Here is a 27136-nt window from a genome sequence, read left to right on the forward strand (position 1 = left end):
TGGGTTGGGGGAGGGCTGGGGCAAGGCAAGAACATGAACCTAGAGCTGCCACAGCCACTGTGCCAGCAAGAGGGAGTCCAATTGTGCGGACAGCCTGTGATGGCTCAGGGGAGCCGCTGCAGCCACTCGGACACCACCTCCAGGCCTCCAAGTGTTACTCTGGACATCAGCCCGGCTGGATTTCCTGACTGGCTACCTACCAGCTGCGTGCAAACCAAAAAGCCACCTGTCACCCAGATGCCGGTGAACAAAGTCAAAGAACGAAACCAAAGCATGGCCGTGTTCATGGGCACACCCCACACTGGTCAGCACTTCCCAACTCGAGGTGCAGACTCAAAGCAACCCCATTGGAACCCCAGCAAGGTACCCGCGCACATGGTCGGCTGATTCTGTAGTTTACACGGGGAAGCAGGTGCCCAGGACACCTCACACGATACAGGAGAAGCAGAACAAAGTCGGAGAACTGACACTCCCTGACTCCGACTGCCCATTGAGCTACAGCCATCAAGACGCTGTGGGATTGCTGAGGACCACACAGACGGATCGACGCAACAGTGCGAGCCCAGACAGGCCACGTAAGTCCAGGCCATGGCCCTTTAACAAAGCAAGGACAATAGAGAGGAGAGAAGACAGTCTCTCTAACAAACAGCACTGGAGCAACTGGAAATCCACACGCAAAAACACCAGTCCAGACACAGACCTTCCACCCTGCACAACGGCACCTCGACCTAAGTGTGAAATGCACCATGATAAAACTCCCAGCAGACAACACACGAGAAAACCGAGATGACTCTGGGTTTGGCAATGCCTTTTTAGACATAACACCAAAGGCACGATCCATGGAAGAAAGAACTGAGAAGCTGGACTTCATTAGAATTAAAAACTCTTGCTCTGCAACAGCCAGTATCAACAGAATGAGAAGACACGCCACACACTGGGAGAAAATACTTGCAAAAGACACATCTGATGCAAAGCATACGAAAAACTCTTTTAAAACAAGAAGAAAACCAACCAACAACCTGATGACAAATGAACCTAAGGGCTCACCGGACGCCTCACTAGAGAAGCCATGCACACCACACACGAGCACCTGGGAAATCACGTGTCATCAGGGAAACGCACACTTGCCAGCATGGTCACCGTCCTGAACAATGACATCACCACACGCCGGGGAGGATGTGGAGCCACAGGAACACTCAGTCACGACTGCTGGGACGCAAATGGTGCAGCCACTTCCAAAGACAGCCTGGCGGGTTCTTATAAAACTAAACACACTCTCATCATGCACGCCAGCAATCACACTCTGTGGGGATGAAAACTTATGTCCACACGAAACCTGCATACGGACGTTTATGTTTACAGCAGCTTTATTTAGAACTGCCAAAACCTGGGAGCCACTAAGACCTCCTTCAGTAGGTGATGGATAACTGCGGTCCACCCAGACAGGGGACTATTACTCCGTGATAGAAAGAAACGAGCTATCAAGCCTGAAAAGACATGGGGGAAGCTAAATGCATGTGACTGAGCGAAAGGTGCCAATCTGAGAAGGCCGCACACTGTGACCCCAGCCATGTGACATTCTGGGAAAGGGCCGAACTACGGGCATGGTGAACAGGCTGGGGTTGCCAGGGCTTGGCGGGGAGGCATGAAGAGGTGGGGCCCAGAGGGGTTTTAGGGCAGTGGCACCACTCACCTGTTGATGACATCCTGGAGGGACTCCTGACGTTGGGTCAGTGTCAAAATCAGGTCCTTCTGATTGTTTGAGGGTGATATGTAATGGCTCGCTGGCCTGGCCCCCTTCCCGTGCCAGCTATCCGAAGCCCCAAGCCATGGTACCCGTTCCATGCCAGCCAGGGAACAAATCCCTAAGAGATCTCTGCCGTAGACGGGGGTGCGGGAACAGCGCCGTTCATTGACAGAAAAAATCTGGTCCAGCCGCTCTTTCAAAAGTCGGGCCTTTTCCTCCTGTATGAGAAACAGTGATGAGAACGGGTCCTCAGAAACAACAGGCCAGTTGCCGGGCGCCCAGCCCTGCGGGGGTCTCCGCCCCAGGCATGCGGGGCCTGCTCTACAGCAGACAGTGACAGAAGAGCAGCAGAGCAAACGGCCACGCCACACTTTCCCCTGACAGCGTGGGGAACGTTCCTCGAGACAGTGAGCATTTTCAACACCCAGAACACGGATAGAAGAATGTAAAAATATGCAAAAGGAGAGTTTCGCAATCATAAAGCCCAGTTCCATTTCTTCTATTAGGGAAGTGTTTTAAAGACAAAATTCTACAATTTGGACTTTTTTGAAAGGCACAGTGATGGATGATGGCTCACAGAAGCTGTCAAACGTCCCAACCATCCCGTGTCACCAGCAGCCTGAGCTGGTGCCGCTGTCGAGCCCCTACCTGGGTGGGCCCTCCGATGGGAGAGGCTGGTTTGGAGGCCACTGCAGAGTCTCCTACAGTCAGCGGGTTGACGGCCACTCGGCCAGGCACACCGACTGCAATCAGAAATGACGCGTTGGGGATGGGCTGCTGACCCTCTGCAAGCCCTCGCTGTCCTCCAGCGCGCCCTCGTGAACAGTGCCATCTATCACTGGCGCAGTTCTGGAAGGCGCAACAAGTGAAACTGTCCGAACTGCTGGCGAAGCCCTCCTGCTCTCTGGCCACACTCTGGGCTGAGCGAGCGCCAGTCAGTCCGTCTCTTCTCCGGGTGAGTGCCTGTGTGCACCCAGGCCCGTGGCTATCACGCCGGCCAGCAGCCACCTGGGCCGCGGCCCTTGGTAAGCACTGCCCTCTGGACTAGCAGGCGAGCCCGGCATCCCACACACCTGCTACTGGTGTTGACAGAGGCTGGTGCGTGGGGGCCGCTCAGAGCTCCGAGGACCAAGGGGCCCTGCTTAGGTGAGCCCAGGAGGGTAGGGGTGTGTGGGATGGGTGTGTCTGGGTAGAGCAGGACTCGGGTGGGAGGCAGGCTGTGGAATGGACACAGAGCAGCACAGGCCAGCCAGATGGAGGATGGCCCAAACCCTGCTCCCTCACCTGTCCTGGGGGAGTTTCAGCACCAAACAAAAACCTATGATGAGTGGAGGCTGGTGATATTCAGTCGGTAAGTTTGAGAGCAAAAGAGAAAGCAAACAAAGCAAGTTGGCACGGGCCGGTCTGTGGCAGTCAGATGGCCAGAGCGGGACTTTCGGTCCTGGGGCACCAGTCAGCAGTCCCTAACGCAGTGCAGTTCCCCAAGACGCAGAGTCAGAAAGGAGCTTCGCAGCCGGGTCTCCTTGCTGCTCAGAGCACTGTACCTGGTGGGGTCACAGGTGCGGGGCCTGCGCCCCCGGCCGGAGGCTTGCTGCCCAGGGCGTTCAGGGCGCCCGCCTGGGACACGGTCTGCATCACCACGGGGCCTGGAGGTCGCAAGTAGGACTGCCCGGGGGCAGACACGATCTGCAGCACGCTGCCTGCAATCACACGTGTGCCAGGAAGGTCAGCCCTGGCGCGTGCCTTTGCCTCTCGGTCACACTCACTCCCATGTGTACACAAAAAGGCCGCACACCAAACACGCAGAACCAAATTCACTCCGACATGGCAACACGAACTCAGTTACTTAGACAAAAATGAAAACCGTTCATTCAGCCTCTTTTTAGTTAATAAAAACTGTAAGGAATGAAGTCATTTTACTTAATGTCAAGAAGAGGCTTGTCTATTCCTAGCAATTCCTGACTTTGGGCAGCGCTAGGGGCCTCAACGCCATGCCTGTGGCACTGCTCAGGGTCTTGGCCATGTCAACCTGCCATGTGGAGGAGTCTTTCCCATGGAACGGTCCACGCTTGACACAAACTAGCATCCACCAGAGATGTCGACCAGTGGCCTCACCCCTTTGCTCAAAAAACTGGAGAAATATGGGATTAAACTAAATGGCACGGTGTCTTTGCTCCAGGCTCCCGGGACCTCCGCTCTGCGGTCTGTGTGACTGTCCTACGCCCTGCGCCCTGACAAGAGCCATGAGCAACTGGTCCCAGAGGCTGATGGGAGCCGGCAGTCAAGATTGACCCCTAACTGACAGCGGAGGAACGGAACGACTGAACTGCTGTGATCATTTAGGACTCACACTAACGCCTCTTAACCTGCTTCCCTCCGGTCCTTCAAAGGCCGCTACTCCATACACGTCGTCCTGGGAGGCTCTGTCTGCAGTGAAACTGACGTTATGTATGCAAAGGAGCATAACTTCTACATCAACTGCTGGTCCTTTGGCATTTGTAGGACACTTCAAGATTAGAAAGTAGCAAACATTTCTATTTTGATCTCAAAAATAGGGAACTTTTAGCAAAGGGTAGATTTTAAAAAATGGTTATCGTCCACTGAACACACGTCTGGACCAGGCAACCGGTGACACACATGTTCTCTCACTGAGGCAGGACCAGGGGAGGCACTGAGCTCACAGGCACGGCTGCCCGTCGTCCCCACCTGCACGGTGCGGAGGCTAAACTGCTGGTCATGACTGCGGGCTGCTGCCTCATACCTTGGAGCTGCAGGGGCTGGCCGGCAGTGAGCTGCCGCAGCTGGCTGTGGGACAAGGTGAACTTGTTCCCTTGGAACTGCAGCGTCACAGGGGTCTCTGGCTGGGCGACTCGACTCGGTGGCCCTGCGAGGGAAGCCAGCTGGGCTATTTTGACGACCTCCCCACCTGCAGAAACGCAGAGAAAAAGGGGATTGGGATTTCTCGGGCAACTCTGTGAAGATTGTACTGATGATCGTGTGTCACACAAATGGTGTGGAGTGAACCGATGTGTCACAGAAACACTGACTAGGCAGCCAGTGCTTTCTAGCACTTTCAGAATATAATTATTTTAATAGAAAACAGAAAACAAAGTTAACATCAGATTTTAATGGTGAATTTATCTACTTATAACTGGTAAGAGATTTTAAATCATCAGATATTACTATAATTATCCAAACTATTAAGGAACATTTCCCTTTTCTCTCCAACCAATAAATAAGTAGCAAATATCAAAAACAACAGAAATCTATTTGTAATACACTCTGAAACTCTCGTATTGACCTCAACTTTCAGAGAACTTCCAAAATGTAAAAAAGGGCATGTCCAATTTAGCTCACAAAGGTAAACGAGACATATCACTCCAGGTAACTAGCTTCAATTACACTCAGAACCTTTTCAAAAACTGGGAATATATTTAAGTACCGTGTTGCCCCGAGAATAAGACCTAGCTGGACCATCAGCTCTAATGCGTCTTTTGAAGCAAGAATATAAGATCCGGTCTTATTTTACTATAATATAAGACTGGGTCTTACATTAATTTTTGCTCCAAAAGATGCATTAGAGCTGACTGTCCAGCTAGGTCTTATTTTCGGGGCAACATGGTACATAAATACATCACACCAACATAGCTGTAAGATACGAGGTTTCACACTAATTTGAACTAGATCGTAGGATCCGATTACAACATTTACTGTCAGGAAATGCACGCTCGAGCACTGCTTCATACACTGTTTTGGAACCGTAACTCAATGGAGTCATATGCACCTAACTCAAAAAGTCGCTGCCTCCAGGCTGTAATTGAACAAGGTTAACGGTTCTTTTACCCAGGGGTTGACGTCTGAGTCTAAACATCCCTCCCAGAAAATCCATGCTAGAGTTATTAGTGATGCTATAAAGAGAATAGTTAGCAAAAGACTAGAAAACCATCCAGAGATCTCTTGGGCACAGAAACTGTGAACAAGGCAAGGAAACTGAAAGGAGGAGACGCAGAGATGTGTGTGGAGAACCAAATCTCCCGTTAGCCCTCGCTGGTCCATGGAGCTGAAGGCGGTCAGTGAAGGGTGGCCCGCTGACTACGCTCCCAAGCCCAGGTCCCGCCTCACAGCTGGCCAAATTCCCAGCCCAGGTGGACAAGTGCCACACAGCCAGGTGCTTCCCTCCCTCAGGCAGCTAAGCAGGCAATGGCCGGCCACCCTGCAGGACACGGCGCCTGCCCCTCTTCCCACAGGCCTCCATGCGGCCTATCACACCCCAGAGCCTGAGGTGGCTCTGAGATACGGTGCAGCCCGTGCTGGGTCTATTAGTGCACTGGCCTGGCTACTGGAGAACGAACAGGGTCCAGGTGACATCTGGGGATGTGCTAATTGCACTGGCTCACAATAAGTTCTATTACGATTAGGAAGTTTGTGATGTCTCAGTCACTGCGTTACTACAAAGAGTGTCAGCTGAGCAACAACTCATCCAGCTTTAAATCTGGCACAGTATAAGACTAAAGGAAGTCCAGTCTTAGAATGCGAATGCTAGCTCCCGTGGCTGGCAAGGAAGTAACCTGCTTTCATCTTATGACCATCTGCCCCAAAAGCTGACCCTGGGTGCTGGTGGCCCAAGGCCTGGCCACACTAAGGTGAGGTGCAGTCACCAGCACACAGAGCAGAGTATAAGCAAGGGAGGAAAGCAGAGCTGAGAAAGGACAGCAAGGATGAGGCCGTTGACGCTGGCCCTGGAGAGGAGCCCTACGTCGGCAGGTTCAGGGCCGGAAAGGACAGTGTCCAAGGAGGCATGGATGTGGGGTCGCGCAGACAGGCGTGGAGCGGGGCCTTCCCACAGCACTGGTCTGAACGTGACTTCTTGGGAAAAAAGGTGGCAGAACCGACGGGAGAGGCGAGGCCACTTACTGGGCAGGCGCGCCTGGGCCTGCGAGGTGAGCAGCAGCCCCTGAGGCATTGCGCCCTGCCCCGGGTGCGAGGGGGCCGGGGGCTGGGGCGGGGACGGGCCCGGGGCGGAGGCGGGGGCCACGGCCTGAGCCCGCAGTTTCGCAGGATGGGCTGGGCTAGCTGCTGTGCTGAAGGTCGAGGCGGCCTGTGGTCTTGGAGCGCCGGTGGGGGCCTGCGAGGTCTGAAACGGGGCTGCGGCCGCTGCAATCGATAAGGTGTTTGTGCAGAGCTGTTAAAGGTTCTCAACAAAGGCAATTCTTTAACCCAGCTTCCAAAGACACAACAAACATTCCACTGGGGCTCAATGAGAGGCCCTCTGAAAAGGGGGCAGGAGGCCACTGTGCTGAGAGGGAGCGCACTTCCCTCCGCTCTGAACTATCCCCACTCCACTCCCAGTTGGCGGCCGGCTGCGCGGTGCCTCTGCAGCCAACACATGTGACGAGTCCGCCCCTGTGACCCTGAGCGTCCACAAGGACCCCGTCCTGAGCATAGGAGGCACCCTGGCGACATTTGAGAATGCATGAATGGACACGACCCCGAGGGCCGCTGCTTAGGGCTGGGCTAGCCACCTTATCACCTCTCCTGTTTTCTAGCCCTATCATTCTCCACAGTGACAAGCAGGGGAACGTGGGACGATGGCAGGGCACGACAGGAATAGCCTCCTTAAAGCTCTGGAACCGACGTGGAAGTGCAGTGATCTGCACGAGAGCGCGTGTCCCTACGGTGCGTCCTTGATGCCACACCGACGACTCTGCTGGGCTGCAGCATCTTGTGTGGGGAAACCCAGTTGCAAGAAATATAAAAGCCTCAAGCTCACGTGACATCTGCACATGGCACCCTCGCAGGGCTGGAGCAGAGGTCCCACTCCTGCTCAGGGAGACAGCCACGTGTCTAGAGGGGCCAGAGTACAAGGAACGTCTTCCACAAACACCCTCCATGACGAGAGCACCCCCACACGAGGCCTACCTTTGGCATCTGGGTTTGCAGAGAACGTGGCAATCGGTGGCCGTCCTCGAACATGGCCCTGTGGAGTGGCAGTGGCCGCAGTGGAGGCCGCTGTCCGAGGCGGGTGCGTGCTGGGGAAGGCCACCGTGCGGCCCTCGGGCTTCTGGCCGTACTGCACAGGCTGGAACAACCTAGACATCCGTGTGGGCAGGAGAAGAGCATCACGAGGCGCAGAGGCCCGGGGCTGTGGGACCAGCCAACACAGCAGCCAGGGGCCGTTTAACAGGGGAGAGATTTCTAAGCAGGACGGCGTCCAGCTCCTGGTGGGCCCCACAAATGTGGCGCACCCACCCCACGCTCGGTGGTGGGTGTGCCGGTCACTAACTTGGAGGTCTCTGCAGGCGTGCATTAGGAAAAGGCACCTAACACAACTCCCCGAGTCTGAAGTGGGGTGCAAGGCCACAAGGCAGCCCTGCTGACAGACCGAAAGGGCAGAGATGGTGACGGCGCGCCACAGGCCACAGCCTCAGCCTGAAGAAGAGGGTACCCAGCACGGATGCCGCTGCCCCATTCTATCACAACGCGAAACACTTTCCACGGTTCTTTCACCTGGGAAACTGCAAGGTCAGGAAGGCTCCATTTTCAAAACCTGCACACCACGACATCTAGGTAGAAGCAGCTGGCAAAAGGCCAGCCCGAGGGCAGCAGCTTCGCCGCCCATCTGTGTAGCTGAGGGCTTCAGCTCCACCGAGTGCAGGCAAGATGGACTAAGCGCGCGCACGGGTGGCCAGTCCCACGTCCCCAGGGAAGGCACGTGTAGAGAGGCTGCCAGAAGGGCTGCCAGTGTACACAACTGACCCTCTCTCTCAAAAACACGAATCTTTGTCTTTCCCAGTGTTAACCTGGCCATTGTTGGGCTCGGCCTATCCTGAATCACTTGGGTTTTGACTTTGCGTCTAACCTCTCCAGGCTTCACGGCACTGCAAAGTCCTCATTTCAGAGGCCCCACGCTCTGCCCCCCTGCAGGGCCCCAACAGCGCCCCACGGCGCCCTGCCATCACCACGCAGACACCTGGCCACGTCAGCTGCCACCACACCACATGCCAGGGTCAATCCAGACTGACCACCCTGTCCCCACGTGGACCCCTCCTAAATCCCAATGTTTCTTAAAGACGATGAAAAGGGCCGCTCTTCAGGCAGGTGAGTGGCCACACATCCACCCAGCAGGTTCCAAGTGCTCATACTCCGTTTAAAAAGAGCGACGCAGAAACCAAAGGCAAGTGGGCAGTTCCCAAGAGACGCCAGTAACAAATGAGATCACCAGCCCTTCTTTTCACAGCCTGCAGCCCAGGTTCTCGTGTGAAACTCAAACCTGGTCCCAGGCCTGCCCGAGGGGCTGCGGGGGGGATGGTGAGCAGGAGGCGACGCTCCCCACCACACACCTGCTGGGCTTCAGTCTGGCGGCCGGCGGCCTGCCCGGTGGGGGCGGTGCAGTGAACAGCTCCTCGATGAGTTTCCGTGTCACCTTTTTCTTACACAGCAATTCTGCCTCGTGGCGAGTCATTTTATTTTCTAAGCCAATGAGATCAAATATAGAAAGATCGGTTTCCTAAGTAGAAAAAGAAAAAATTAGCTGAGGCAGTAGAAAAAGCATTCGACTAAGAATCAAAGTACATTTCTCAACAGGAAGATAGCCACGAGCAGCCATGTGTCCTGAAGAGACCCCCTGTGCCCCACCCTGGGGCTCAGTGTACGTCAGTGTCCCCATCATTCAGACAGGAAGGATCGCACTGGGTCACCCCGAGGAGCAATGGGAATGGAGGAGGCAAAGGAGAAGGGAGTCTGGGTGGCATGGAGGTGCTAGGCCTCGTCCAGAGGGGGCTTGGGGATAGACCCAGGGGGACAGACCCGAGAGTGCTGGTGCGAGTGAGGTGGACGTGTGGCACCTGGGGATGCTCATTTCTCGGCTAGGACGCACTGCCTAAGTCCCCACCTGGGGATCCCCCGCAAGGGCCCCCACTTGGGCTTCAATGCTGAGTGCAGCTTCTCACCCATTAGGATGTGAGAATCAGAGGGTGGGCAGTGGCGAGTCGGCGGGGGGGTGAGCAGGGACGTGGAGAAGGTGGTACATCCCCGGGGGGCCCACACACATGGGTGGGGGGAGGGAAAAGGTGCAGCCGCTGTGGAAGACCTGGCAGCTATTCAGAAGGTCAAACATGACCCTGCAGCCCCAGGCCTAGACATACTCCCTAGGGACACGAAACCTGTACAGCGGCATATTCACAACGGCCAGAAAGCAGAAACGACTCAAATGCCCACCAGCGGGTGGACGAACAATGCAGGCTGTACATGGGGTGGGACACTAGTGAGCCTCACGAGCAGGGAGTCCTGCCATCACTCGGCAAACCTGAAAACATGCTGCTCACACGGACTCCACACACTGGTGCCACATTCGTGGAATTGGGAGTTTATATGAAACAGGTGAATTCAAAGTGCACGCCAGTGAGGGCTGCCTAGGGCTGGGAGGGGCAGGGGAGCGGCAGTTAATGTGCGCAGTGTTCTCTAGGGAGACGGAATAGTCTAGAGTCAGTGCTGATGGCTGTACAAATCTGTGCGTGCACTGAAACCAACAAGCAGTGCCTTCAGAGGCTGCATGTCACAGTGATGAATTGTCCCAGCATGTTAACACGAAGCACAATGCAAACTCTACCCGCTTTGGACCCCCTGCCATACACACACCTGAGGCCCAGTCAGACCCACCTGTCCCGCCCACAGCTCAGCTGTTCTGTAACTCGGTGAAACAAGTCCCTCTAGCAGTGACCATGCTGGCGGGCAAAGCAAGCATGGGGACCCCCTCCCGAGCACCCTGCTTGCCTCCAGCCCTTGGACCAGTCAATCCTCAAACCTCCCTACATGGTGAGGAAGCTGAGGCCACAGAGTCCCTGGCCTGTTCCCGCCCACCCAGGACATGAAGCGGAAGCTTCTAGGTCCTGGGCCTGCGAGTGGCGCCTGTCGGGAGGGGTCACAGCAGGGAACTCGGGCATCAGGCCACCCCATGGCAGCTGGCACACGCCCAAGACAGGTCCCGCGTCCCAAGCAGCTGTCACCACAGCTCTGGTCCACGCGGCCTGTCACACTGCACTGTGCCCTGTCTCACAGCCCATGGCACAGCCAGGCACATGCGCCCCACGGGTCAGTCTGGAGACAGGTTCTGTCGAGGGGCAAGCATGTCCCAAACGTGGCTCAGTGCCGCCTTGCGTCTGGGCGGGACACAGTCGTCTGGCACCGACCTGGCCGAGCCCCGAGCCCCCGCCCCAGACCCCTTACCTTCCAGGAGTCTCGGTCGAGCGCCTTGAGGACGAGGGAGGCGGCGCGGTACTGCAGCGGCCCTGCGGTGTACGACGCCTCGGGGCGCCGGGGCGCCACCAGCCCCGGGTGGTTGCAGATGCGCTGCAGCCGCAGCAGAACGTTCAGCACGCCCACGAAGTGCCCGCTCTTCAGCGCCTCCTGGGTCCTGCTCGGGGACAGGGCGGCAGTGAGGCGCCAGACGTGCTTAGGAATCACGCCCCACTGCCCGTCCATGGCGATGACCCCAGGCCCCACAGCCCCGATGACACAGGACACACAGGACGGGTGCGGGGGGTGGGGGCAGTGGAGGGCGGCTCCAGGCCTCCCGTCCGCAGGAAGAGGACCTTGTAGAGGGCAGCATGGCACCCGTCAGCCCAATGTGAAGCCGTGAAGCCATGGCGGCACCGCACAGCTTGGGCCAAGAACTCCTGACCTGGGAAAAGAGGGTGCTCGCTCGCATGCAGTGGGGAGAGCACTTCCCACAGCAAGTCCCGGGCCCGGCCCCTGTGGTGCAGTGAAAGGCACACACAGGCCGAACCGCACACAACGCCGGTGCTATGCAGGAAACGTGGGATGCAGTCTGAGTGCTCTAGGAAGTTCCAGCAGAGACCTCCGGGAGGAGGGCTGGCCCCCAACGGGCAGTCCTGACAGGTGAGGCAGGAAGCAGCTGCGGAGGACGGGCGGCCAGGCGGTCTGCAGATGGGGGCTGAGGCAGCACAATGGAGGACAGAGACGGGAGGAGCAAGGTGACAAAGGACAGCCAGTTTCTAGGCGGATGCTGGGCTGCTGGGACCACGCCCATGGCAGGAAAGCCCAAAAGAGAAGCAGGCTTAGGAGAGTCACCGGGTAGCAGTCGGCACGCGTGCCTGGGGTGCTCAAGGGACAGCTCAGCAGCTACAGGATGTGTTCCTGGCCGTGACAGAACAGGCCGTGGGGCATGGGGTGGAGCAGGGCTGGGGTGAGGGAGTGGCAAGCCCACAGACAGCTCTGCAGAGCACGGCAACACGATCACAGCCACGACGTCTGCATGAGCGCTGAGGCACAGGACACACTTCAGAAAGAAGGCTGCAAACACCGGAAATGCGGGTCCCCAGGCGGACTCAGAGCCCCTCTGCGCTGACAACAGATACCAGGGGGCAGCGGGGTAGGCCTGGCCGGTCCCTGCAGGGCTCCGCAAGGGGCAGACAAGGTTTCCGTGGGGTGAGCTCATGTGGAGGTGGTGGGAATGCAGGACGCGGTCACCGCAGAGAAAGGGAAGGCACCGACCAGGAGCGATGCTGAACCCACTCGAGGACCCCAGACCATGGCATCAGCATGCACGTTGAGCAGTGTTTGGCAGCGCCCCACAAAAGTCACTGATCAGGAGTTACAGGTGGGCCGGCACGGGCACACTCTCTCTCCACCTCCCGTGGGCCCAGCCCGACAGACTCGGGAGGAAGGGGCACCCACACACGGGGGCGAGTCTCCTCCTGCAACTCCATCGCAGCAAATGCCACACAGCAGCCCAGGGTCTGCTCTCACCAGTGGGTCCCAGATCGGGGGGCCTCTCCTGTAGGCATTCGGAGTGTCCCAGACCCAACGGGCGGGATGTCACTGTCACCCCCAAGTGCAAATCAGCTCCATCCCCTGGCACCACCAGGGAGCGGCAGCCCAGCCGACCAAGTGTGGCGTGTTCCTGGACTCCACAGGAGCCCAAACCCACCGGCGTGGGTCTCGCCATGGACACCTGGTCTTCACAAGCTGAATTAGGATCCCCCATGACATGGGACCAACAGTAAACTTTACCAATATTGCACCTTCTCTGCTCACACGCGCACTATTTCCCCTGTGCTCAGGAAGGACATTGGGAATGCTGTCGCGGACGGGGGTTTTCAAGGCTCCTACTCTCAACGGAAGTGAACAGACTGCAGCTTCACCAGTGCAGCCATGAAGGACTAAGGAACCACACACGTGAGTAGCCATGCGTCCCTACGCTGCCCTGACACTCCCAGGAGTGACCCCGTGAGACAAGCAAGATGAACAGCAAAGCCACCTGCGGAAGGCTTACTGTGTGCAGACACTACTGTGCCACGTCCCACACACGGTGACATGACCTCACAGCCCCACAGTAGCTCCTCACTTTACGTGGGGAAAGCAGCAGCACAGGGCGGTGCCCAGGCAACCCGGCCGGTCAAGGAGGGGCCGCCTGCGCCCCACACTGATGTGCATGCCACCTCAGGACGCTAGGTCACCCCGGCCCCCACGGCAGCGGAGCACGTGAGTCAGGTGAGCAGCAGAAATGCGGGGAGCTTGCTCTGGAACGCCGAGCACTCTTCCGGCCCAAGTTGCAGCTTATGGTGACCTCTCAGCACCCATGACAGCAGAGACACAGGGCTATGATTACTGAGTACAAATACACTGAAAATCTTTTGAACTTTAATTCTGCTTAGTTTTGTTTTTTAATCTAAACTCAGGAAAACGGAGAGCGTGATGGAAAGAGCCCAACAGGCCACCTGGGAGAACCGTGGAGGGGATCAGACCCCACAAGTCCCGAGTCCACAGGCAGGTACAGCAACCACACAGAGGTCACTCCATGCCATGCTGACTATACCGCCTGCACCTCCACTTATAGCAGCCCCCCTCGCCCGCAGCGTCACTTCTGCAGTTTCAGTTACCTGCAGACAACCATGGTCCAAAAGTATTAAATGGAAAGTTCCAGAAATAAATAATTCGGATTTTAAATCGTATGCTATTCTGAGCAACATGATGAAACCTCTCACTGTCCTGCTCCGTCCCACTCAGACGTGAACCCTCCCTTTGTCCCGCGTCCCCTCACTGCACGTGCTCCCACCCATTAGTCACTTTGCAGCTAGGTGGCTTGGTGAGCATATCCACTTAGCATCACTGGGTCTGCCTGTGTTCAAGCCACCCCGAATTGACTTCCTTACGACCCTAAAGAACAACAGTAATGATGCTGGCAATTCAGATATGGCAAAAGGAAGTCAAGTGCTTCCTTCAGGTGAAAAGGTGAAATGAAAGTTCTCGACTTAAAATGGAAAAAAAGTGTTTGCGGAGGATGCTAGTATGTAGGGTGAGAATGGCTGTCCACCAGTGCAAGTGTGCAAAGCTGTGCATGCGTACACAGGAAAAACAGACTAGAGGGGCTCGGCACCACGTGCAGTGTCAGGCCTACACTGGGCCCCGGAGCGGATCCCTGCAGGTCAGGGGACTGCTGTGTGCAGCTTTACCGCTGGCCACAGCTGGCCAGTGCCTCCGGTCCTGGGTCCTGTGCATGCATGTGAAAAGGTGAGCTTGTCCGTCGGAATGTGTCTCCTGCGCGAATATAACTGACACTGCAGGACGATGCAGTGAATTCCAGGGCTCAGGGTGCCTGCCCCACCTGGGTTAGCTACGACGGACAGAGCCACTGACTGGAAGCAGGGAGGGGACAGCCCAGAGGAGCCTGGAGAAGCAGAAACCTGCCAGGGCAGGGCAGGGCATCCCCCTGCAAACGCCCACTGACGCGGCCTCCGAGCCCGGGAGGGGACACAGCACATGCAGCCCCACACTCACCCGGGCTGCAGGATGACGTCCTCGTACAAGGCTTTCTGTCGGTTAGAGAGGCGGCACTTCAGAACATGCTCGAACTTCTTCGTCAGCTGCTTTTCCACATCTCTTTTGGTTCTCCTCAAAATAAATGGCTGCGTCACCTGCAAAAGGAATACATCCTTTGTTTTTTTCTCCACAATGATGGCATCACACATACAGGTCACACATGCCTCTCCAGGATGACGTCACACACACAGGTCCCAGGCGCCTCTCCGGGACAGCACCCCCCACCAGGAGGTCAGGGCCCTGCGGCCGAGCCCGTACCCTGTGCAGGCGTATGACCACTTTGTGGTGGTAGTCCTGGCTCTCCTCGCTGGGGGCTCTCAGGGGGCAGTGCCGGTAGGGCCTGGAGACGCCTGGGATGAGGAAGTGCACCGTGGTCCACAGCTCCAGGAAGGTGTTGTGCAGAGGCGCGTCGATCAGGAGCAGGCGCTGCTGGCTGCACAGGAGGGCCGCCTGAGTCCCAGACCCGGGCTGGGCGCACGGAGGCAAGGGGCTGCGGGGGCTTCATGGGGCTGACACACACGGGCCTGAGGAAACGGGCTGAACTACACGAACTCTCTGGGTGTCCTCAGCCCCATGTGCTATGACCAAGGACAAGGGGACGTCTGTAGCTCAGGCAATTCTGTGTGTGCCTGCAATCACCTAATCTGCTTCAAAATGACCTTCAGAGAGACACGGGCACACAGAACCCTGAGGCAAGCCGAGCGGGTCAGACCTGTGCAGGGCGAACACGGCTTCCCAGTGCCTCTCCGTCAGGCCCTTGACGCGCTGCATCTCATCGATGACCAGGCAGCGCCAGCGCACGCGTGCGAAGGCCGGGTAGCCCCGGAAGAACAGCTTGTAGGACGTGACGCACACGTGGAAGCTGTTGGGCTCGGTCCAGCCCTGTGCACACAGAACACACGGCCTCAGGCGTCTTCTCACGCCTCCCCCTCCTGGAATCAGGGTCTGGTGCAAGCTCCCAAGTTTTCACAACTAAATTAATGAACCTGTCCCCGAACACGGTCACCGTACTTGTGCTCCTTATAAACTTTTTACTGCGCAGGGAAGGGCTGAGTGCGTGTTTTCATGGCCTTTTCCTCTAGCAGTCTACAGCACTTGTGTGAACAAAGCAAAAGGCCACTTTGGAGGCACAATGGCTTTTGGACACCAGACTGTCAACTACGAGAGGATCCTGCAGTGGGACCAGGTTTTATAGGATATAATCTGAGAAATGGAAAAACGTGCTCGGGACGGTAGGAAATGTGGAGATCTGTGCTGCAACCAACTGCAGTATAAGCTTCTTAAAAACAAACGAATAACCAGAGAGAGTAACAAAGAAAACACATCTCAAGATACTGCTTCTGCAGTAAACGCTAGCCAACACAGCCTAATCATAAGCCAAAACTTTATCTTCAATGAGAACTTGTGATCTGTAATTTATTCTTAGAATCTAGTACTTGAAACTACTGGGTGGGAAAAAGAGAAAGAACAAATTCCAAATTTGTCCTAGAGGCTTCCTGCACGTTACAGTCTTCCTCACACACACTACATGGAAATTCTTCCACGGGCTGTAACTCAGAACCAAGGGGATACCAGGTTCTCGTCTGTGCTTGGGGGAGTGGGGGGAGCCAACGGGCCTGTGGTACAAAGGGTCTGCAGCACCTCCAGAGCCCATGTGAGTCTGGAAGGAAGTTCCCTCAGTTTCTGTGGCCGCTGCACCTGTGGCCCTCCTTCCGGGGAGCAACCGCTGTCAGCTGCTTGCGAGATGCTCGGAATCAAGGAGCAACTTACAGGGCGGTCTCTCCCGATAGTTACACTAATAAACAAGCATGCCTGGACAGTGTGAAATCTGTCTCCTACAAGAAATAAGATGGTTTCCTGTCTGCTTCTGTTCCATGTTTAAACTTAAAATACCTGTCTCTTTGCTTTGAGCTCTCTGTGGCTGCCAACGTATAAGAGGGTTTTGAGCCCAGGACACCAACGCTTCAATTCGAGCTCCCACTTGAGGATGTTACAGCTTCTCACAACGACAAGATGAGGGCCCCAATTGCCTGCACAGAAGAGAAGACACAGCATTTCCTCTCAGCTAAAACCATCTGGCAGTGCAGGCCCCATGCTGTGCAGCTCAGACCAGGTCAGCAGGTAAGTTACGGAAGCAGCCACCCAGGTGGCTCACAGGAGTCGGGACAGCTCCTCCCTGTACCCACGGGAGGCTGCCGAGGGCAGAGTCCATGTCCAAGTCTCAGGGGCACTCGGCACAGAGTGGCTGCATGTGTCAATTCCCAATAAAATGGGTTATTTGTTCAGAAACATGGCAAACCCCTGTGAGCATGGAGGGAACGCCCACCCACAAGGAACAATGCTGAGGAGCAAGCAGCAGAGCCCACCAGGCCACACACAGGCTCCCGGTGCATTCCCCCTCTAGTCACAACACCCAAACCATCTCAAAATACATGGTTACAATTTGTCTTCTGAAAAATAGAGCCTTTAAAGGATTAAAGTGATACACACATAACAAATTCTAACTTCTGTGCTGGAAACGAAGCATAAACCAAATCAGGAGCAGGAAACGACAGGCCTCGACAATAAATGTGCAGTGCACACCTCGAAGGCCATGACTGCTGTAGAGTAGCACATTACCACCAACACGAAAGAATGCCAAGAGGAAACGAACAGGCTGAGACGCCATGACCAGCCAGGTAAGGTCTCGGGAAGCCGGGGCTTGGGGTACAGAGGCCGAAGAGACAGCGATGGGCCAGGGACGCTTTCCAACCAGCCGGTAGTGGCGCCTGGCAGCACTGGCTCAGGCCAGCGCGGAAGCAGCAGGGGCTGACGGGCAGTGGGACTCGGGAAGTCCGAAGGTCTTGGTCACGGCCTACTGGGCCTCACGTGACTGGCGTCAGATATGGAATAACAGTGAGTCACCCCCTAATGGTGGCTGTGATCGAGTCTTTTGCTCATTCACGCAACCTGTCCCCTCGGGTCCTGGACCAGAACCCGAAGCGAAGGAGGCAGCTACCCCCCCACCCGGGCCACGCACGGCCTGCGAGTCAATCCCAGCAAATCTGCACTGTTCAAGCAGTTCTCACCTTCATTACAAGCTAGGTGTGCAAAGAAAGCAATGACCTGCACTGTTTTGCCCAGGCCAGCCTCGTCCGCCAAGATGCCGTTGAGATGCTTCCGGTAGAGCTTGGCCAGCCAGTCCAGGCCGACCTTCTGGTAATCTCTGAGCACGCCGTACAGCAGAGATGGGGCGCTCACCTTCACCTGCAGTGACAGACAGGCCAGTGAGCACTTCTCGAAAGAACCACTACAATTTTCTCTCCAGAGTGAAGTCCAGGCACACGACAAGCCTCCTGGAAAGCCACAACAAAGATCTACACAGCAGGAAAAGAATGGCCAGAATCTGCTTCTCCTGACAAGTGGTGCCGGTGGGGCCAGTCCCCGCCCCCGCCCCCCATAAAGCAGAATGCCTCACCGCGGTGCTGATCCGAGCACTGCCCTTAGGCAGCACGGCTTCGGCCATGGCAGTCACGTCTGCGATGTCCCTTGTGTGAGGTCTCCCGACACTCACTCTCTCAGCAGCTCTGAACTGGTCCATGACGAACAGCGAGTCGATGACAACCACGTCGCGCCGGCTCTCCTGGTCTCCAGGGCCATCCTCCGCGTCTGTGAAAACGGGGTTTGCAAGTGCTGTGACAGTGGTACGAGCCTGCTTCACATTTAAAAAAAAAAAACACACAAAAAAAACACTGACAGAATCCAAATACTTCAATACAGAATCAAGTAGCATTTTGTTTTGTTTTTGATCCACTTTATATACCTAACGATGTAACCCAGATAAACTAATACAAACTCTTAGAAAACTACCAAGCCTAGGACCACCCTGGAAAGCCCTTGGGTGAAACTGGGAAATGTAACGATTAGGAGCTAGTGTCACCAACAGACCGTGGGCACTCACGGGCTTAGCGGCTGCCCCCCAACCACCAAGAAAGCAACTGAGAAGCGTCTCCAAGGATGGGCAGCACGGAGCCCTCTCGTGTCCTGCCGGCCCCAGCCCTTCCTTACCTCCGCGCCCACAGGCACGTCTACTAATGACAACAGTGGAGTGAAAGCAAGAAAAAGCAGGCCTTTTGTGGTAGTCTGTGCGTCTAATCAAAGTAAAATAAACGCCTTAAAACGGGTGCGCTAAACAAACATAGCACAGCCTGACAAATGTGGTAAAAATCTAGCTCCGTAAAACAATGACTTAGAAATGCAGAGAAAATTAATTGTTCACAACTTGATCAAGAGCTGATAACTGCGCCAAGTTTATGAATAAAAATGAAAAGCACAGAATAAAACTATATTCAATATAAAATTACACATTAAATACATTTCCACTTCCTTTTCCATCAGACTAAAAAGAAAGCGAATGTGGTGTTCCGACTGCTGAAGCGCCCCCTTCCTCTGTGAGCATTCCGGTTTAAAGCCGAGCCTCTGAGGAGCTGACACACACCTTCTTCCTCACTCGTCTCCTCACCACCAGGTGGAGGTTGGGGCCACTGGAAATTCGGCAAAAAGGCACCTTCATACAACTTCATCAAATCAATTAAGGGCAATTCAGCTGGAAAAGATTGCAGGAAGAAAGGTGGTCACTTTGCATCAATGGCTTCAGGTAGTTGGGAAGCAAACAAGTCAAGGAAAAGGGCGCTTTTCACATATATTCCTTTTCCTGGTTTTAAATAATTCCTTGGGAAAAGCACGTATTTTCTAAAAGCTCATTTATTTTTTTTACAAAATTAATTGCCCATCATAGATACAAGGGCTAAAATATTTTCTTTATGGGGTGGCCTGTTAGCTCAGTTGGTTAGAGCGTGGTGCTAATAACACCAAGATTGCCAGGTTCGATCCCTGTATGGGCCACTGTGAGCTGCGCCCTCCTTAAAAAACAATAAAAAAATTAAAACGAAAAAATATTTATAAAATATTTTCTTTATAAAGATGAGAATCTTCTAAATAAAATGAAGAAACTCAGTTTTTATTCATAAAAGAACAAATATTTCTGAAGTAATCTAATGAATAGAAAGTAAAACCTACAGACTGATAAATAAAAATATAAAAAATACTGGAAAATAACTGGTGGATATGACACATAAAAATACTAGAAGTCAGGGCCGGCCTGGTGGCTCAGGCAGTTAGAGCTCCGTGCTCCTAACTCCGAAGGCTGCTGGTTCGATTCCCACATGGGCCAGTGGGCTCTCAACAAAAAAAAAAATAAATAAAAAAATAAATTTAAAAAAAAAAAAAAAATACTAGAAGTCAAACAAAATGAAACAGAAAAAACGTCTGGAAAGTATGTTAACAGGCTGTTATCCTTTCTGCCCTGAGAGCTCACCCTCGCTGTTGAAACCCCGCACAGTAAGGCCCAGGCATCCGGGGAGAGAAGGGGCTGTGTCTCACACACACTTTACAGGGCTCGTCGTGTATTTTTTAACTGAGCGTCTCGGGGCATCAGATGGTACACCATCTGTTCCCAACCAAATCAGCAACCACCTTAAAACCCTCATCGCTGGCGAGTGCAGTGAAGCAGGTGCTTCCCACTGCGGTGATGGGGCAAGCGGCCTCACGCTCCTGGAAACCAGTTTGGAGGCTGAAGAGCTTTAAATGTCATGGCCGACCTCATCATCTGCACTCCTGCGTCTGTCCGAGGGGACCAGAAACCAGGGCGAGACTGCTGTCCCCTCAGCTGTTCCATGGGTGGCAAGGACGGAGGCTGCACTGCACTGCAGACTGTGGCGTGTGTCTTTCTGCACATCGTCACACCAGTGACAAGTGCACACAGACATACCCCCAAAGGACATTAAGTCACCATGCATTTAAGGCTAATTAAGTGCAGTGGCTCCCCTGCTTATGACTGAATGGCCCCCCATCCTGGCTGAAAAGCTGCAGACTCCAGGTGGTGGGACATATATGTATGCAGGTGTCAGAACACAGTTCTTTCAACTTCTGTGTTGAATTCGTAACAAAATGCTGGCAGATGCTCACGTACATCACATAATGACTAAGTAGGAAAAACTGGAAAACAGGAAAAAGAATTACAGTAAGAGTACCTGCAAGGGGTCATGGCACAAACAATACACAGAAATAAATCAATAGCCTTCGCTTATATAAACTAGTTAAAAGATACACAGAGAAAAGATTCCATTTCAGATAGAAAACGAAAGACCCGAGAATTCAACTTTAAAGCTGCACACGGTCTACTTGCAGGAAAGGCTAACAGGCCCCCAAGGGCGCGAGAGGCCTGGACGAGAGGCAGAACCTGCGGGTGAGGGGTGCTCAGCAGCATGGACGCTGTGGTGCCAGGACCCCCACAGGCCAGGGCTGAGCCGGGGGGGCTGCCAGGTGGCGTGAAAGCACACGAGTGGCTTGCATGCCCCTGGGTCATTTCTCTGGGAAGACCAGCCACCATGCCACATGACAAGGGTGCGCCCACAGCCGGAAGGGGAGGGGAGGCCCTGGGAGGAGCTGGGCTCGCAGCCGCAACTGGCAGGCCTGGCAGCGAGGGGCCAGCAGCAAGGACGGAAGCCAAGTGCTTGTCTGATAGGACCCAGCCAGAAGCAGCAGCCAGGCTGCTGGTCACCACAGCGAACAAGTCATGATGCTAAGTCACTGTACTCGGAAAGCACTACAAGGACACCGAAACAGTACAACTGAAAGGCTGAGAGGGCACCGAGCACACCGACAGCGACCGAGGGGCATGGACCACCACTACCACACACTGCCTTTCCGGTGACAGTGTCCCTTTCAGGTCAAGAACAAGCCAAATAACATGACTGACGAATTCGCGGCCAGAATGTACGAAGGACACTGACAGGTCAGTTTGGGGAAGAACAGCTCACACCAGAGTGGGCATGGGCAGGGAGGGGCCCACAGGAGCCGTGCACCGCCATGAGGGGCTGCGCTCACCAGCCAAGGGCAGACGCGCGACAGCCTGACGCTGAGGGCTCCACACAGGCAGGCCTTGGTGCGACAACCACCCAAAGGCCACTCAACCCCGTCACGCCGACCAGGCACTGTGCACACGCCCTCCAGCCCAGCCAGGTTACACGTGGAACACTGTGCAGCAGCGAGAATCAGCAAGTCCACGTGACAACATGGGACCACGCCTGACGCCTTCTGTGTGCGGCTCTGACACACGCCAGTGAAGCAGTGTGTCCAGGGACACGAGTCGGAGCTGGGGACAGGCCGCCAAAGGGACCAACGTGAGACCTGGGGACTGTCACCGCCAGGACGGGGCTCGGCGTGCGGGGCGCTCCCACCCCACATGCTGTGACGTGCGCTCTCGCGCGTGCCCACAGGTACTGAAGACTTTCGGGAGGATGCAGGCCTACCTTCCCTGGCCAAATCCGACAGCTCTGCCTGGTGGTCCACAAGCCCTTCATTTGCTTCTTCCTCTGCAATCGTCTCTTCCTCGTCGTCCACTGAAAAGGTGACCATCGAGTGTCAGTGCCAGACGTCACTGCACCTTCTCAGTTACTCATCAGACGCTACATGGCTTCCAAAATGCTCTGCGCAGCTACTAGAAGAATTAGAACTAAGCCTTGTAATTTCACAGGTTCCATTCAGGAAGGACCATGTACTGAGGGAGCAGGAAACAGAGACCTCAGCATGTGAAACACAGCCTGCTTTCTTTCCTGACTTGACGGGCCTGCTCGGGCCAGACCCCAGAATGAGATGCAACCTCTCGTCTACCGGGCCGCGCTGCAGGACAATCCCCAAGCGTGCCACCTTGGGTCACTGAATCTGCCATTGCCCATTTCGCCGCTTTCAGCACAGAGCTGTGCAGCCACGGTCTCTGCACCCCACGCCCCCACTCCTGCGCTCGGGAGCCAACTGGCCCCAGCAGGATGTGCGCGTCTGTGGCCATCACCCCACCGAGCGGAAGCCCTTGCCACCTGGGGCCTGGCCAGGTAGGCAACGCTTCTCTCCCACCTGCCTCAGCCCCAGCCGGCTCCTTTCTGAGTACTCACGGCCTTCCCTCCCCCATGAACGAACAAACACGCTCAGTCCCACACTCTCCCTGCTCCACAATGGCCCCAGTGGCTCACGGCCGTCCTCGATGTCATGGCCACCCTGAGTGGTGCCCAACCCCTCCCCTGCTGCTGAGTTCAAGCACTGCACAGGGGATGGTAAAGGGCCCTGGAGACGGACCTTCATCATCAGTGAGGGAGGTACTCGCTTTCCGTTTTCTTGCAGTTGCCCCCAAATCCTGAAACAGAACCAGAATGCACACACGTGGTGGGAAAGCACAGGACGGAGACCAGAGCAGAAACGCAAGCCTGTTACAAGTGGACACCATCATGCCTCTGGTGAGAGGAAGGCCCGGGGAGTGGGGCAGGAAGAGGAAGCCCACGCTGCCCTCAGGGCACTTTCCCCCAGGGCCCAGTTAGCCCATGCGCCTGACACGCTGAAAACCAGTTTGTCCCCAAGACAGACTGACTTCACGGTGAGAGGGAGTGACTCAGCCTACAGTTTCTCCAGACAGAAGCGAGGAGCCCATTTTACAGACATGGTCTGCCTCCCCCTGCTGCCACCTCTTACACAGCGCAGGGACAGTTCTCAACTCACCAGAACGTTTTCTGGGGACGCATCAAGTCCCTTAGGTCTCGACTCTTTTCCTAGAGAAATAGGTAACAACACGACGTGGTCACTACAGCCGTGGAGGGGTGTCTCTGCTGGCATCTCCTCTGCGAGGACACAGCAGGGCGAGTCCCGCCCCCGTGACCAGGGCGGCCGGGCAGAGCCAGCCACAGCTCCACGCCTGCCAAGTGCATGGAGACCTCCTGCAGGGCCCAGCTGGCCCCGTCCGGACAGCAGGCGGCTGGCAGCAAAGCTCTCTTAGGGTGTGTCTGGTCTGACAGCTGTTGACTTAAGTGGTGGTCACCTCTCCACCTCAGTTTCCTCAGCCACCAAATGGGAGGCACTATGTCCCCCCCACCCCCTCTGCCCAGTGACGCCCCCTTACTGGTGCCTAGCCCCCACCGGTGACAGGGCAGCTACTGCAGAGCGCTGGCCACACAGAGGGCTCCAGACTCGCCTCAGGGAGCCCACCTCCCTGTCCAGGAACTGCCTCAATTCTGAGCGTGCCCCAAAGCTGATCAACCTAGGGGTGCTGACTCATCCGGTGAAGCTGAGATGAGCTGAAATATGCAGCGAGAGCAGCTCCACCGAGAGGAGCGTGACCATAAGGCAGACCACGTGCTCGCAAACGCTGGGGAGCACACAGCCTCCCTGGGGGGCCACCTTGTCACAAGATGAGCAGGGGTGGGCAAAATGTGACTCGGGGAGGAAGAAACTCTAAAGATCAGAAGTTTCCACAGATTGAAAGGCCTGTGGGTCACTTGAAATGTGGCTACCCCAAATGAGACGTGCTTTCATTATGAAATATGCACTGGATTTTGAAGACTTATCATGAAAAAGAAATATAAAATATCTAATTCATCTCAATCATGTATATTAATAGACTGGTAATATTTTGGATATATTGGATTCAATAAAATATTAAAAAAAAAAAAAAAAGATGAGCAGAGAATCAGGCATATTACAATCCAAAAAAAGTAAGGCTTTTTTCCCCCGTCTCCTACCTTTCCTGAACACTTTCTGTAAATTTAAGGCCTTCTTCCTTTTCTCTTCTAATTCTACTTGCAGTTTTATTTCCACAACCTAGACAGACAGTAAAACACAGCATGTCACCGACGACGTAAGTAACACACCTCCGGACGTTATGCATAAGGACATCACAGCTCACACACACCACCATCCCGATCTCATTCCCATTACTTCAAAAGGAAATTTCGCGCTTGGTACTTTTCATGTGTATTTTGTATCTAACTGCATCCTGTCCAAATTCTGTTGGGTAGTGAGATGATAATTTTTTTTTTTTTAAATAGAGAGAGATGGGAGCAGCGATTAGTGACCTACACTGTTGGGAGGGGGTCAGGGAGGCTCCCAAGCAGGCGGGGTGCAGCCAACGTGGTCTGCACACACACACACAGACGCGGACCCCACCTCCCAAGGAGCCAGCAGTCCAGAAGGCACCACCCCAGGCACTTTCTACGGGACATGGCAGTGCCACGACGTCACCATGGTGTCAGAAGGCAGCTCACCAGTCCTGACAGTCTAGGTTTCCAGGACCCCACTACATTGCAGCATTTACCTGTTCAATGTTTGACCAAAAATACTCTATTTCTCGGGCAGTTGAGGCAGCTATCCGTCTTAGCCGGTTCTGCTCCTCTCTCTTGCCCCTTTCCTCACGCAGCTTCTTTTCTTCATGATGCCGTGCTACGGTCCTGACGAGCTAGTGAACAGTCCACAAACGGAGGTTTTACGCTTGTCGGGCTATCCCGGAAGTGTGCTTGGCGCATGGCTACATGCTGCGCAGGAGCAGGCATCGTCTGCTGGGATGGCCCTGAAAGCCGCTCTACGAGACCAAGCACTCCCAGCACCGTGACGTCCTCCCCCGAGCGCTTTCTAACCCACCTTCTTGGCGGCGGCCACCTTCCACCTTCTCTCCTGGGTGAAGTCGGTGGCCATCCACTGCATTTCCTCCAGCAGGTAGTCCCAGTGAGCCCGGGGGCGCGGGGCCTCCTGCAGCCTGGGCAGCCGCCTCGGGGACCACAGGCCTTCCTTCCGCAGCTCTGCTATTCGCTGATGGATCTGGTTTTCCTGCGGGGGTATGGTGGAGGACACGTCATTTTTCAGTGCATTCCACTCATTCAGAGCCCAGACCCATGAGACCTTCTATGTGACAGTCTCAATAACAAAGGGAAGACTTGGACACAAAGAGCAGAAGGAGCGGGTGCGTGACTCCTCCTGGAGCCGCAGGAGAAGCCCAAGTGGCGGTCCTGCCCAATCTCAGAACCTCTCAGAACCGCAGACCCCAGCTCACACCCATGCGCAGGCGGGGGACTGCATAGGACACAGGACAGGCCGGCATCTGCTTTAACCCCACTGGGAAGGGGGGACAGATCAAGTCAACTGGGCCACACACGCTCACTGAGTTAAAACCGGGGACAGGGAGCACAGCGTTGATCAGATCCTACTTACTGGGGTTTCTTTTCATTCCTCTAATGAGGCTGAACAGAGAAATGCTCAGTCCCCCCACAAACAGCCACTGGCTGGGCCGGGGCCCTTATCGACCTGGGGACTCTGAGCGCTGCTCCCCAGCCTCATGACACAGCCCAGCTCCTGGCCCCTCAGCTATGGCCTGAGGTGACGGCGGCCCAGACCGCTGGCTTTGGCACAGGAAAGAGCCCACACAAGCCTCCCTCCTCCACGACAGGTCAAGCTGCTTGGTTTCAAGCTTGGTTCCCACTGATGACAAGCACGTGGCCCGTCCTGCCTGTCAGGTGTGCAGCACCCTGAGAGGAAGCCAGATACGTGTCACAGTGGGAAGCACCCAGTCTCCTTACCAGTGCCGTCTGTCCTGCCAGCTTATCCTGAGAGCCGTCTGGGGGTGGGGCGGCATTCTGAGCTGGGCTCTGTGCTTTAGGCAGGGCTGACACAGCTGCCCCCGGGGACCGGGAGGTGACCGGAGACAGCGACTTGCTGGCTGCAGAGGAGGGTCTATTCACTGGGGAGGCCCGTGCGGGTGAGGGTCCTGGGCCCGAGCCGCCGGCGGGAGCAATGGCCGAGGCTGAAGAGGCGGGTGGGGGGCGCTGACAGGGCTGCACGGGGTCTGCGGGGACTCTCGTGGACGTCACCGTCTGGCAGGCAGAAAACAGGAGATCAGGTGAAGCCGCGACTCCAGCTGTGTTCACAACACCCAGATGCCAGAGACGGAGTCACAGGCGGGTGTGACAGCGCCGATGCCCCCCCCACAGCCATGCAACGGAACTCAGATCACGTCCACAAACCACAATGACACAAACTAAACCACGACTACTAAGAATACATCCTGTACTCCACCAAATCCCATGGGACCCCGTTATAAACTGCACTGTCATATATGGTCTTATCTCATGTAATAAGCTCTTTTTTGTTTTGTTTTTGCTTTTTTCAGCCTTTCTCCTGTTTTTTTTCTTTGTTTTGTTTTTTAAGAAACTTTCATTGTGTAAGCTGCTTCTTAGTTGAAAACTACCAAACGCTCATCCTGCACCTTCCCTCTGAAGGGCAAGTACATAGCTGGCGGCCGTCCCACGGTAGGCGGGCTGTGTGGTCTGAGATCGGGGCACAACTAGGGGACCCTCCCCCGACTAAAGACAAAGTTCAACTCGGACGGCAGTTCTGTGGGGGAAGAGGTGGGGAGCAGACAGCAGGGCAGGCCAGCTGCTCCCGGGGAGGGCCGAGGCCAGATGCCAGCCACATGGAGCACCTCCGTGACCCAGAACAAGCCACGGGTGTGCCTTTCCCGGCATGCGGCTTCTGCCTCTGCAGCTAAGGAGCTCCCTCCATCCCCAGGGTCGGCACCCTGGCCAGCCGCAATGCTCTAGAAAGCAAGTGCAACTGGCCGCAGCAGCTGCTTTCGCATGCAGCAGCAGAGCTGAAGGACTGCGACGGGAACCACACGCCTGAGAGCCTGAAGTGCGC

The 27136-nt window shown here is 55.4% G+C and overlaps 1 protein-coding gene across 14 annotated transcripts in view; it reads right to left on the minus strand.

Moving 5' to 3' along the window:
* Positions 1 to 27136, minus strand: part of EP400 (E1A binding protein p400) — an 86272-nt gene that overhangs the window by 31789 nt on the left and 27347 nt on the right. For 11 of the 14 annotated variants that reach the window (XM_081037930.1, XM_081037942.1, XM_081037936.1 and 8 more), the window contains 22 exons: positions 26020 to 26313; positions 25088 to 25273; positions 24765 to 24905; positions 24193 to 24271; positions 23177 to 23226; positions 22760 to 22817; positions 21940 to 22029; positions 19065 to 19172; positions 18045 to 18235; positions 17656 to 17833; positions 16481 to 16617; positions 15300 to 15469; positions 14846 to 15020; positions 14546 to 14682; positions 10973 to 11159; positions 9088 to 9254; positions 7667 to 7836; positions 6662 to 6901; positions 4509 to 4673; positions 3292 to 3447; positions 2396 to 2490; positions 1694 to 1965 (listed from right to left, as the gene is read on the minus strand). In XM_081037930.1, the coding sequence (XP_080894056.1) occupies positions 1694 to 1965; positions 2396 to 2490; positions 3292 to 3447; positions 4509 to 4673; positions 6662 to 6901; positions 7667 to 7836; positions 9088 to 9254; positions 10973 to 11159; positions 14546 to 14682; positions 14846 to 15020; positions 15300 to 15469; positions 16481 to 16617; positions 17656 to 17833; positions 18045 to 18235; positions 19065 to 19172; positions 21940 to 22029; positions 22760 to 22817; positions 23177 to 23226; positions 24193 to 24271; positions 24765 to 24905; positions 25088 to 25273; positions 26020 to 26313 (3446 nt within the window). The remainder of the gene's footprint in view (positions 1 to 1693; positions 1966 to 2395; positions 2491 to 3291; positions 3448 to 4508; positions 4674 to 6661; positions 6902 to 7666; positions 7837 to 9087; positions 9255 to 10972; positions 11160 to 14545; positions 14683 to 14845; positions 15021 to 15299; positions 15470 to 16480; positions 16618 to 17655; positions 17834 to 18044; positions 18236 to 19064; positions 19173 to 21939; positions 22030 to 22759; positions 22818 to 23176; positions 23227 to 24192; positions 24272 to 24764; positions 24906 to 25087; positions 25274 to 26019; positions 26314 to 27136) is intronic. The other 3 variants (XM_081037932.1, XM_081037931.1, XM_081037934.1) reach the window with 1 other exon arrangement.

The sequence above is a fragment of the Rhinolophus hipposideros genome (genome assembly GCF_964194185.1).
Source record: "Rhinolophus hipposideros genome assembly, chromosome: 24".
NCBI classification, from domain to species: Eukaryota; Metazoa; Chordata; class Mammalia; order Chiroptera; family Rhinolophidae; genus Rhinolophus; species Rhinolophus hipposideros.